This window comes from Biomphalaria glabrata, chromosome 1, assembly GCF_947242115.1.
Source record: "Biomphalaria glabrata chromosome 1, xgBioGlab47.1, whole genome shotgun sequence".
Classification (NCBI taxonomy): Eukaryota; Metazoa; Mollusca; class Gastropoda; family Planorbidae; genus Biomphalaria; species Biomphalaria glabrata.
In genome coordinates this window covers 60,753,812-60,766,518 of record NC_074711.1, presented here as the reverse complement: position 1 = coordinate 60,766,518, position 12,707 = coordinate 60,753,812, and the positions used below count along the sequence as shown (strand labels likewise).

The 12,707-nt window shown below is 33.4% G+C and overlaps 1 protein-coding gene across 2 annotated transcripts; it reads left to right on the top strand.

Moving 5' to 3' along the window:
• Positions 1–212: 212 nt before the first annotated feature.
• LOC106069457 (glutaredoxin-3-like) lies at positions 213–11,059 on the top strand. 2 transcript variants are annotated; one of them, XM_056005501.1, is made up of 12 exons: positions 213–374; positions 2,906–2,994; positions 3,125–3,335; positions 3,995–4,109; positions 4,412–4,486; positions 4,978–5,091; positions 6,168–6,252; positions 6,584–6,673; positions 7,570–7,714; positions 8,216–8,326; positions 9,110–9,242; positions 10,914–11,059. In XM_056005501.1, the coding sequence occupies exons 3-12, from the start codon at positions 3,244–3,246 to the stop codon at positions 10,962–10,964; spliced, it is 1,011 nt and encodes a 336-aa protein (XP_055861476.1). In that variant the 5' UTR covers positions 213–374; positions 2,906–2,994; positions 3,125–3,243; the 3' UTR covers positions 10,965–11,059. The 2 variants fall into 2 exon arrangements, with proteins under 2 accessions (XP_055861476.1, XP_013084576.1); XM_013229122.2 differs by lacking the exon at positions 2,906–2,994.
• Positions 11,060–12,707: the final 1,648 nt, after the last annotated feature.

Below are 12,707 nucleotides of genomic sequence, written 5' to 3'. Positions count from 1 at the left end.
AGACGATTAAAAACAAAAATCTAGATCTAGTCTAGATCATGGAACTATAATCAGCAGTTTATTTTGTTCAGATAGATCTAGAATCTATATCTAATCTAGAGATCTAGATCTAGATCTCTTTTTTTATTAATTAAATATTATATCATTTTAAATATATTATTATCTAGTCTAGATATGAGATCCATAATCTGTTGGCATGTTTGTTTCGTAGATTTTAGATCTGATACAAGATTCTAGATATAGAGTCGAAACCTAAAATTAGGATTACAAAACAAAACTGAAAAAGAACTCGCCTGAAGTGAAACTCAAACTGAACTAAAATATACTGTTATTACTATTATTATTAGATCTAGATTAGATCTATCTATTCTAGTGTAAGTTATAAAAAGAAGTTCTCTAATTAAAGTAGCTAAAGTAGACTTCTGCAAGTGTAATTCTACATTTAACATGATTCTAGAGTAAATCACCGATTTGCGAGTAATGAGTTAGAATGTTAGATCTAGAAAGCTAGACTTTAACTTTAGAGTAGAGGTACTAGAGACTAGATGTAGACTCTTATGACTCTAGTCCTAGTACCTACTAGATTTAACTAGATGAGATCTAGGTCTAGACTAGTGATCATGAGTACTACTAGACTAGTACTACTACTACTACTAGTTTAGTAGTTAGACTGCCTAACTTAGTAACTACAGTCTTAGACTACTTAGAGTCAATAGAGACAGAGAATAGTCACAGTCACAGACAGAGTGTATTGAACTGTAAATTACCTGTATTATAATAAATAAATAATAATTATGTATAATAATAATACTATAAACTTAATAAGTAATACATTAAATTACAGTAACATTATAAAAAACATTAAATTATTTTACATTATTTCTACAGTCTGTATAAAAGTGTATTGACTAAGTCACACTAAGACTAAGTGAGCCTAATTTGGCATAAGGCTAACGCCGCTAAGGCAAGGCTGTACTCTGTACTAGTCTGTACCACTCCTGGCACTGGCAGTCACCAGTGTACTGACTGTGGACTACACTGAGTGTAGATCTACTAATATAAATATATTATATTATTATTATAGATACTAGACGAGTCTGTAGTCAGTGTAGTGTAGTGAGTAGTGTATAGATCTGTAACTTCGTGTATCGTGTAACTTTCTTTTGCACATAGTACACCTCTTGCTTGACCAGAAGATACCCAAAATGAAAGAATTAGATAATTACTAACATTTAAAAAATACATTTTGTTCGATATGGTATTCAAGGAGTTCAATATCGTTGTCGGTGGAAAAATTATAGGGTTTACATGTACCTACACCACCCCTCTTTGAAATAAGATTTTATTTTAACTATGCGTATTGAAACTTGCAGACATTTGATTTTTACTCCCAAAGCCTTTCCTGTGTTTGGTTGTAGCTGCAAGGCAGCAGAGGTTTGAATTCAGACGGGAAAAGCTCATTAGCCTTGGATGGCTACTCACATATGAGAAGGAAATCTCAATTCAATTTAGTACTAGTAGATTTTTCTCTAATTAGATCTCTCTCTCTCTCTCTCTCTCTCTCTCTCTCTCTCACTCTTATATGATCTAGGTCTAGATTAGGATAGATTTAACTAGACTCTACTACTATGACTTACTGTTTATAGCTTTTGGTTTACCAGACACCTTTTGTGTCCAGAGGAGGGCAAAGTAAAAGTATGACAAACTGTGAAAAACTCCAGCCACTGTGAAAAGATGTATAAGTTGATCTTTTGACTGCAGTTCTGTGTAACTACACTTCCCCTGGTGCCTTGGCATGGTTAATCATTGTCTGGTAATTGAGGAATCATTTGCTAGAGTATAAAAATGATGAGTGGTGTGACAATTTCTATAAAATTTTACTACTTTTTAAAAGTACTTACAGTAATAGACACAACAAAACAAAAAGGCTTGTAAATTAGGCCATGATATTGTTACAAATGACGTGTTATTCCAGAGGATACTAGCCGTGTTTGTGCAACTTTGGACAAGCAATTAGGGACTCTATATAAGCCAGAGAGTTAATGTGAAAGTCAGTCGTATGGAGTCGTGAGTGAGTCGTCGGTACTGTTGTCTACTGTGCGAGACAGTAGAAGAGAGATGTGTACGACTCGATGTAAGTTAACTAGGGTAGAGTTAACTGGAGTGGACTACTGTCGTTAAAGTCTATACAGCGAACTACAGTGGACTTGAGCCGTTACAGTCGATACAGTCGATGTAAGACGTGTGCGGCTCTGATGTGGTAGACTTGAGTACGACTTGGTTCAGCTTTGGGAGACCTGGAGCGACACTGGGAAGTGTGTCGTTGGTCTGTTCTGTGGAATACGGCTCGATGCAAGTTGAGAAGAGATGAATTGCAACGAAGTGAAGAGATGAATTGCAATGAAGTATAGCTAACTGTAAACTGACAGATATTGTACAGTCTTCTACGCTACATGTTACAGTAACGAATTGTTAGAGTTAATAGTCATTAAAGTTATATGAAACTGAAAGTTTAGTCGTCAAGTTCTTTGGTGTGTTTTTATTTGTGTGCCAACTAATACATCTAGCCAGAAGATTCAGAAATACGTAACAATATATTAAATGTTTAATAAGCCTTTATTTCTAATATTCTTAAGTTCTCATTACATTACACGATTGACTGGGAAGAAGTATCTTTCAAAACCTCTTTAGTTACCTAAACTGCACAAAATATTTAAATGTTCTTTGTCTTTTAAGACTTGAATGATGAAAAAATTTTAGATGAAAATGTGCCCTGAAACAGTACACTCTAGTTTGTAGGATTGCAGTTAAATTGATTGTGTCCAGAAGTTACTCTATTTATCAAAATCTACTATGTAACCATATAAGACCAATTTAATCACTGCTGCATTCTAAATATCTACAGAAAATTCCCCAAAATCTTGGTGGTTTTTGAGTTAATTGATGGATACTATGGAATTAAAGAAAGAAAAGGCGGACATTTTCATATTTCAGGCAAGTGTCTGCCGAATGGAGGAAACTCCCAAAAAGGAGGATATATTCCTCCTTCTCCAGAACGTCTGGTAACCCTTAAAGCCTGTTCAAGACCAGATATTGTTATACTATTGTTCACTTTTTATTTTAGGATTAAATCTTAATAACATTGAGGATCTAGATCTAGAATCTTACAAGTCAGCCCAAAGGAAAGGTTGGAAGGATAAAAAAGGAGCTTGAAAGAATATATATTCAAGCTATTCCTTATCAATGGCTGATACAACAAATAATCTGTCATCCAGCTCTGTAGAATTAATTAAAGATCAATCACGGTTTGATAAAGTGTTACAAGATGCTGGAAAGTAAGTTGGTATATATATAATAATTTATAAAGATTAGATCTTGTAATTAGTACACCAGTCATTATAAGGTCCCATATGCATATATTTATAATAGATATAAAATTAGTATAATATTAATTGTATTATTTATAATTACAATTAGATATATATTCAATTATATATATATATATTGATAACAATGAAAGATCTTTTAAAAGCTATGGTTAAAGCAGAAATAGTAAGATAGGTTTTGGTACTTTTTTTTTTTAAGTAGATCTAGGCAAAAGTTTAAAAAAAAAGTTTTTATGATGACATTTTAAAGATTTCACCAGGTCAGCTATCATATATTTTAAATATTATTATATAATATACATATTATTATTATATTATTATATACATTAAAATTGAAAAAAAAATCACATTTAGCCAAAGGATGTCAGGCCTAGTCATCATTGTGATCAAATTCACATCCCTGTTTAATAGTTTAAAACTACATTATTTAAGGCGGAAAACAGAAAATAGTTTTTCCTAATTGATTTTAGGCTTCTTTATATAGTTTGTACATGTACTGAATTCCATATTAAATATAGAAAATGTATGAATCTCATAACTATAATTACTTATGTGTGTATATATACATATAAATATATCCCTATGTATTAAAATGTTTACTTGCTTAGTCACCTTGTGGTTGTTCACTTTGCTGCTTCCTGGGCTGAGCAGTGCCAACAAATGGGAGAAGTTTTAAATGAGCTGTCTAAAGATCCAAAGTTTTCACATGTTACTTTTATAACTGTAAGTATTGGTTGGGGATATTTGTAGAGCAATAGATAAGCAACCATAAAATTTTGCATGGCAAATTTTGTAATCACCTCTAGCAACTTGACTTTGCCTGTCGATTCAAAAAGCTTATAGCTCAGCTGGCAACTACTGTGTATGTTTGAAAAAAAAAAAAAAAGAAAGTTTTCTTTTCAGGATAGTGAAAATTTTCTGTGTGCTGCTTATTAATTATTGAAAAAAAAACAAAATCAGAAAGAAAAAGAAACCATCAACTTTTATTGAAAGATCCTTAACTAAATGATTTTTTTTATCTCTAGGTTGATGCTGAAAGTTTAGCCGAAGTTTCGTACAAGTATGAAATAGTGGCAGCACCAACGTTCATATTTCTTAAGGTATTATATAAATTACTATAAATAATCTAGTTCTTTGCACAGACTGTCATCATGTATTTTTTTTAGCACCACAGTAATGCCAAATAGGGGGACAAAGGAGAGGAATGAGTTTAAATTAAAAAGCCTGTTTAACAGTTTATGATTATACAACTAGAAAATACAGTCTACATATATATATATATATATATATATAGGTTACTCCATAAAACAATATTCTGTTTTTAATTTTGTAACTAAAATGTCAAAAAATGTCATTTATTGTTAAGAATGTTTTGATGTGTGAGTACACTAAAAAGGGGGGAATAAATGAGAGGAGATAATTTTAGGCTTGTGTTAAGACCTGTGTAAACAGATATTTAGGCCTATTTGTGTTGAGCATTACAGAGACAAAGTAAGAATTTGGCATCTTTGTTGTCTTCTTAGTTTTTTTTTGTTTTTCTTTTCCATTTGATTTCTTTTCTGCATTTTTCTTATAAGTATGATTTGTGCAGGCAGGCAATAAAATTGATAGATTGGATGGAGCGAATGCTGCTGAGCTGACAGCCAAAGTAACTAAACATTCATTAATTTTAGTTGAAGATTTGACTAAATCAACTGCAAAGCAGGTATGATTTTTTTTTCCTCTTTTTGTTATTCTTTTCAGTTTGTGAGAGGGTCTGAATTCCAATTTAACCCAATTGCTCATGTTTCTGGTTTCAAAGAGAGGTAACTTTGAATAAAAAAAAAAAATTTCGCAAACAATAGGAACAAAAATGAAGATCTAATACAAGTACATAAATAAATGACTTTAAAAAATAATATGTCTAGGTAAAAAATATATATATATACTTATAATGTCTTTAGAATATAAACAAAGCTTAAAAAATACTAAAAATTTTTAACAATTTCCCACAAGGTGAGGATATGTGTAGGGGCATCCCCGTTTCAAAAATTCATGATGAGCTCTTCTTAAAGGAAAGTTTATTAAACTAGCATTAGCGTTCCGGAGGCGCGGTGGCCAAATGGTAAAGCGCTTGGCTTCTGAACCGGGAGTCCTGGGTTCGAATCCTGGTGAACACTGGGATTTTTAATTTCTGGAATTTGGGCGCCTCTGAGTCCACCCAGTTCTAAAGGGTACCTGACATTAGTTGGGGAAAAGTAAAGGCAGTTGGTCGTTGTGCTGGCCACATGACACCCTCGTTAACCGTAGGCCACATAATCAGATGACCTTTACATCATTTGCTTTATAGACCACAAGGTCTTAGGAATTTGCTGTCAACCCCACATCAGAGTGAGGTAGGAGCTATTAACTCTTTCTCGCCTAACCGACGATACAAACATTGATTCCATCAGAATGTGGTAAATAATTGCGGAGAGAAAACGTTAAGTTAATTTTTTGTTAAAATCAGATTAAATAAAATTAATGAATTAGTACACAAGATAGGATAAGTTGGCTGTTTAAGTAGATTTAGGAAATTTAGTCATTATTAAAGTCATTGAAAGGTTTGAAAATTTATTGATTCTGAAAGTAGAGTTATTTAAATATCTGAAATCATGATCTCTAAAAGTATCCTGTAAGTAATTGTAAATAATTTTTGTTCTTTATCGTAGAGCAAGAAACAATAAAAGAATGTAAGTAATTTGAAAGCAATTAGATATAGATTTGTAACACTTATGTTTGGTCTGTTCACTTTTTCTTTAGGATTTAAATGAGAGATTGAAACAATTAATCAACTCAGCTCCAGTTATGCTGTTTATGAAAGGATCACCTGCTCTACCAAAGTGTGGTAAGCTAATGAGTTTTGTCTTAAAATAGCTTTTAATTCTTCAACTACTGTGATTGCAGTGTTTTGTATACTAAGTGCAAAAAAGTTCAGTATGAAAATGAGGAGAGATGGTTTATACAGCGTTTTTTTCTATGCTTTATCTTGATAAGTTTGTTTAGCGTTTTATCTTGATAAGTTTTTGTTCAGGTTGTATTGTAACTGTTTTTGTAAATATAAATTAGTTTTTAAATTTTAATTATGTATTTATGGTTTTTCAACCTTAAAAAGGGAAACAATCCTGCACACACCAGCTGATAAAGGCCTTTAATATTGATGTTTTGTTCTTCTTTAGGCTTCAGTAGACAGATAACACAAATTCTAAATGAACAAGGCATAAAGTATTCAACATTTGATATTCTTGAAGATGATGATGTTCGCCAAGGCAAGTTGTTCTTTTTCTTTATATCTCAATTTCCATTATTCTATAGAATCTAAGCAGCATCAATTTTTGAGGGTTGGAGATCTGAAAAACAAAGATTTAAAATCACTGCTATTATAGCTTTTGACTAGTGGCAAAGGAACAGGAATGGGGTATAAATCCACACAGTGTTCTTCCCCCCTCTCTTTTCCCAAGAGAGTATTAAATACTTACCAAGCTAACCACAACTGACAAGATAGATATGCCACAAAATTCAAGCAGCAAGGGATATTGCAGAAAAAGACTGCAACAGAAAAACAGTGCCAACATAAGGTATCAGGTGCTGGTGGAAACAAAAGTAAGTTGACATAGAGAAAAGTCACAGGACCAATACTTGCAAGATTCTCAGGGGTAGATACTGAAGTCTTGATGTAATAGACATGAAAAGTAATGCAGTGTTGCCTTCCCAAGAGAGTATTAAATACTTACCAAGCTAACAAAAGGTAAGTTGACATAGAGAAAATTCATAGGACCAATACTTAGATTTTCAGAGGTAGATACTGAAGTCTTGACATAATATACATGAAAGTAATGCAGTGTTGCCTTACATTTAGCTGCCATCATGTTTCAATCAATTTATGACTTTTTCAAGACATGAATTTAAGCTTCACCCAAATTTTGGGCTCTTCAAAGAATACAAACGAGTACTTCTTTGATTGATATAAAAGGTTAATTAAAAAAAAAACAACAGTTTAATGAAGAATAATTTCTTACGAATTAAATTTTTTGTGTGCTTAATATGAATATAATTTGGCTTTATAATTAAGTTATTTTAACTCATTAAAATAAGTTCATTGCCTACTAACGCAGCAATTATTTTTCTTTTGACATTAACATTTTCTATCATTTTTATTTTGCAGGTCTCAAATCATTTTCAAACTGGCCAACATATCCACAGCTGTACATTAAAGGTGAACTCATTGGTGGATTGGATGTTGTGAAAGAGATGGTTGAATCCGGAGAGTTAAAAGATTTAGCCCCTAAAGAAGAGGATCTTAATACCCGGTAGGCAGCTTTTCTATTGCAATTTAAACTAGCATCAGTCATTTGTATGACTTTGTAAAGAAAGACTAAAGTTTGTATTAGTGTGTATTCTATGGGAGCATACAGCGATCATAATCTTATCTTATTTTTTTCTAATACCTAATTATTTTGTGGGTGTAGTGACTGAGTAGTTGATAATTGGCCTCCAAACTGAGGGGTTTGAGTCCACCCAACTCAAAAGGGTACCTGACATTAGTTGGGAAAAGTAAAGGTGGGTCATTTTGCTGAGCACAATACACCCCCTGTAAACCATCAACTTTAGAAACAGATGAGTTTTACATCATCTGCCTTTATAGATCGCAAAGCCTGAAAGGTGTACCTCACCCCCCTTTACCATATTTTAGATATTTTATGATAATTAAACGTTTTTCATAAAACAAATGCTATTTTAAAAATACAATTTTTTATACTTCTGATTCTTTGTTAGAAGATACTTATTTTATTGGAGGTACCCTATTTCAGATTAAAGAAACTTATTAACCAATCTCCTGTAGTGCTGTTCATGAAAGGATCACCTTCAACACCTCGCTGTGGATTTAGTAAAACAATTGTTGGGATTCTTGATGAAGTAGGGTATGTTTTATTCACATTCTTTATAGCTGTTTTGGTGACACAATAACTACAATGTGTGAAGGTATAGATAGGGATGTGTGAAGGTATAGAAATGTTGACTAAATTAATGTTAGAAAATTACAAGATTAGAAATACACAACTTTCAATGAAACTTATCTCAAAGAAAAATGAAAAGCTGGCCAGTCATAACAGAAGACCACTGCAGGATGTATCAAAGATGTAGGATTAATAGTTGTAAGCATGTTTCAGTTTTCAGGCTATTTATTTCACTCAGAATGAGAATGAAGAGAATGAAATGTATTTTACAAAACATGATTTATAGTGAGAAAACATTTTTTGTGTCAAAACACTAGTTTATGAGTCACAAAAATTGTATTCAGGATCATGTAATATGCAATCATGAATTGCTGATATCATTCATAAATTCAGGCTTCAAGACTTTGACTTAAAATTATGATTTAAAAATTAAAACAATGTAAGACACAACTTTTTGTTCAAAGTAATTATAACTAATGCTAATATTTTCCCCTTTTTTTTCTCTTTTTTTTTTAAATATTTTTACCTAGAAGAATTTTGTTTATAATTATTTAACTTATGCACTATTCAGGCCTTTACATTTTGACCATTAAATTGTGTTTACATTTTTTTATATTCTAATTAAGATAAATATACTACTCTTTGTTGAGTAAAATGAAGATGTATGTAAAGATTGTTTCAACTTACTTGCAAAAGTGATCTATTTACTACCTGAAGTTTATTGTAGCCTTCTTCTCTCTTGCACAGAGTTCCTTACACAACATTCGATATACTCAGTGATGATGAAGTAAGACAGGGGTTAAAAGTCTACTCCAACTGGCCCACATATCCTCAGGTTTATGTTAAAGGAGAGCTGATTGGTGGCTTGGATGTAATAAAGGTGAGCTCATTCTTTACAATTTTATGGAACATTTTTATTATTTAGTCATTTGGACATATTATTACTTTAGGTTGCTTTTGACCACAGCTTGTCATCTTGTGGGATATGTTGAGGCTTTAGACTCGTTTGTCTTAAATTTAATTACCAGTTTCCACATTTAATTCTTTTTTTTTTTTTACTATACTTTTGTTTATGTTGTTTATGTTTCTAAGAATTTATCATTTGGCTAATATGAACTAAGTAAGATTTTAAAATCTTAAAATTAATATCTCATTAGGTCTAGCTGACATTTACTATAATAATTTGCCTATTCTGTTATTTCAAACAAAGTATAATCCAAAGCTGTTTGGTTAATCCTTTATCTGTTTGTAATCAAAGTATCCTTTCATAATGTTTCTTTTTTTTCTACCTGTTAGGCTTTCTTTCACTAGAATAACTTGGTATTTACACTTGTTAAAAAAAAAATAGATTGACTTTCTTTCACTAGAATAACTTGGTATTTACACTTGTTAAAGAAGATAGGGTCACCAAGCGGTAGAGGATTGGATAAGTTAATACCTTATCAGAAGGTTTCAAGTTGATGGATACTTTTTTTTAAAAGTCTGGATTGTAGGCCATTTAATTTTTTTCTTTTCCAAGTGGGTGCATAGCCTTGTTGGCCACAAGTAATTGCAATTAGTCATAATGTAGTTATGCAGGTGACATAATGGGCGAGAGCCTGGAGGTTCACACACCTCATAATGGCATGACCAAATCTATTTCTGACAGGACCAGGGATGAAGCGCATCCAGTTTAGAGAAATCCTTCTCCTTATTAGTCATAGCGTTCTACTGAGACAAGTAGTATTAGTGGACTTTATCCAAGGTGATAAAACACTTTCATGAGACTGGGAAAGTTCTGGGTTCTACTGAGACAAGTACCGTTACCCCTTAGTGCACTTTATCCAAGGTGATAAAACACTTTCATGAGACTGGGGAAGTTCTGGGTTCTACTGAGACAAGTACCGTTACCCCTTAGTGCACTTTATCCAAGGTGATAAAACACTTTCATGAGACTGGGGAAGTTCTGGGTTCTACTGAGACAAGTAATGTTACCCCTTAGTGCACTTTATCCAAGGTGATAAAACACTTTCATGAGACTGGGGAAGTTCTGGGTTCTACTGAGACAAGTCATGTTACCCCTTAGTGCACTTTATCCAAGGTGATAAAACACTTTCATGAGACTGGGGAAGTTCTGGGTTCTACTGAGACAAGTAATGTTACCCCTTAGTGCACTTTATCCAAGGTGATAAAACACTTTCATGAGACTGGGGAAGTTCTGGGTTCTACTGAGACAAGTAATGTTACCCCTTAGTGCACTTTATCCAAGGTGATAAAACACTTTCATGAGACTGGGGAAGTTCTGGGTTCTACTGAGACAAGTCATGTTACCCCTTAGTGCACTTTATCCAAGGTGATAAAACACTTTCATGAGACTGGGAAAGTTCTGGGTTCTACTGAGACAAGTACCATTAGTGGACTTTATCCAAGGTGATAAAACACTTTCATGAGACTGGGGAAGTTACTTTCCAATCAGGCTGCATAGACTATGACTAGCTGTCCTGTTTTGACTGTAAATTATTACATCCACTGCTTGAACTATAATTTAAAAAATAACGTTTTTCTTCATTAGGAGATGAAAGAAAGTGGAGAGTTGGAAAGTGTACTGAAGGAACAGGCCTGAAGACTTGGTTTACTGGTTTTTGTTTAGTTGGAATTTTGTTCTTTTTTAAAAAATGAAAAACAGACTTGATGTCCTAATAAAACTTAATAATCAGATGTTTTATCTTATTTTTTTTTTTTTTATGTGTAAACTGTCTAAACTCTCTTATTCTGATTAACTATTGTTCATTTCTCTCTCTCCCTCCCTCTCCTGCATATATATGGCTTTGTTTAAAATACTCAAAGCTGCTGTTCATTTATTTTTATTTTTTTCTGGAAGTGTCTACAATGATGAGTGAAGGATTGTTGATTTCATTTTGTTTGATAACTTTGTATGCACATCACACACATGCTCTATTGTAGAGAACAAGAAAGAAACTGTGCTTTAAAAAAAATCTAGGAAGTTTGTATTGAACATTTGTAGTCCATATTTAGGGTGAATTTATGAAAAGTTTAAAAGGTGTTGTGGCTGAGTGTGTAAAGGTTATGCTTGTTGTTGATGTGTGTAATATTGAAGAATGCGTGTTCTAGTCGTTACATCAAAATATCCAATTGCAATATAACTTCATCCGCATAACCGCGGTATCAAATATACAAATCCTTTATAAAATAACTTCGCTACTAAAATACATCCGCATCACAGCGGGTAACAATAAACTTCAATAATATGTATCCAGCTCTAAGTACAGAAAACAACTAATAGAAATACGTGTACTATCTCAAAAGACTTCAAGTGACTACTCTACTCGACTCATAAGTTTCCTACTGTCCGCAAGGGACCAAAGGATCCTACAGACTAAAAGTCAATTTAGTCATTCTTACTTCCTGTTTCTATATCAGGAGTTTCACGTGTCTTTTCACCCTCATGAACCGAGGTGAACATATAACAGGCAATGCCAACCGAGACTGTACACAGTGGTAAAGTGATTAGCTTCCAAACTGGGGCTCCAGGGTTTGAAGACTGGGATTTTTAATTTCAGGATCCTCGGAGTGCCCCTGAGCCACCCAAGCTCTAATGGGTATCAGATATTAGATGGGGAAAAAATTAAGACAGTTGGTCATTGTGCTGGCCACATGACACTCTAGTTAACCAAAGGCCCTAGAATCAGATGACCTTTACATTATCTGCCCTATAGATCACAAGGTCGAAAAAGAGAACTTTGCCTATATTTCTCAAAAGTTAAATCTGATTACCAAATGCATGCTGGGAATTCATGTTAAGTTGTAGAATGAACCGAATTTCTCGTTGTTTCAGTTACTTTACTGGGCTCCATAGGGCTACTTAAAGACACCGTGACTTCGATCACTGTAGTTCGATGATATAGGCCTATACTAATCAGGATAAGAATATGCACTTAACTAGCATTACACGTCAGCTACGCCTACTGATTTGTCCCAGGCTTTAAAATTGTTTCTTATGGCCAGAACATCCCCACTGGGTTTTTTTTTTTTTTGTAATTTCTATAAATGGGCCACATTTTAACTCTCCCCCTAACACCTTTAGGGCTTTACCTATCCCTTAGTCTGTCTGCTGAGAGGTAAAGCGCTTGGCTTCTGAACCGATGGTCCCGGGTTCGAATCCTGGTGAAGGCAGGAATTTTTAATTTGTTTTTTGCCTTAGATCAAACCTCTTTCAATGGCAGGCCCGTCAATTCTTGTAGGTTTTCTTCCCATCGCTTTCTCTGTCTGCCTCTTCTTCTTTTTCCTGGTACTGTTCCCTGAAGGAAGGTCTTTGCGAGCCCCGAACACCTTGTAATATGGCCAT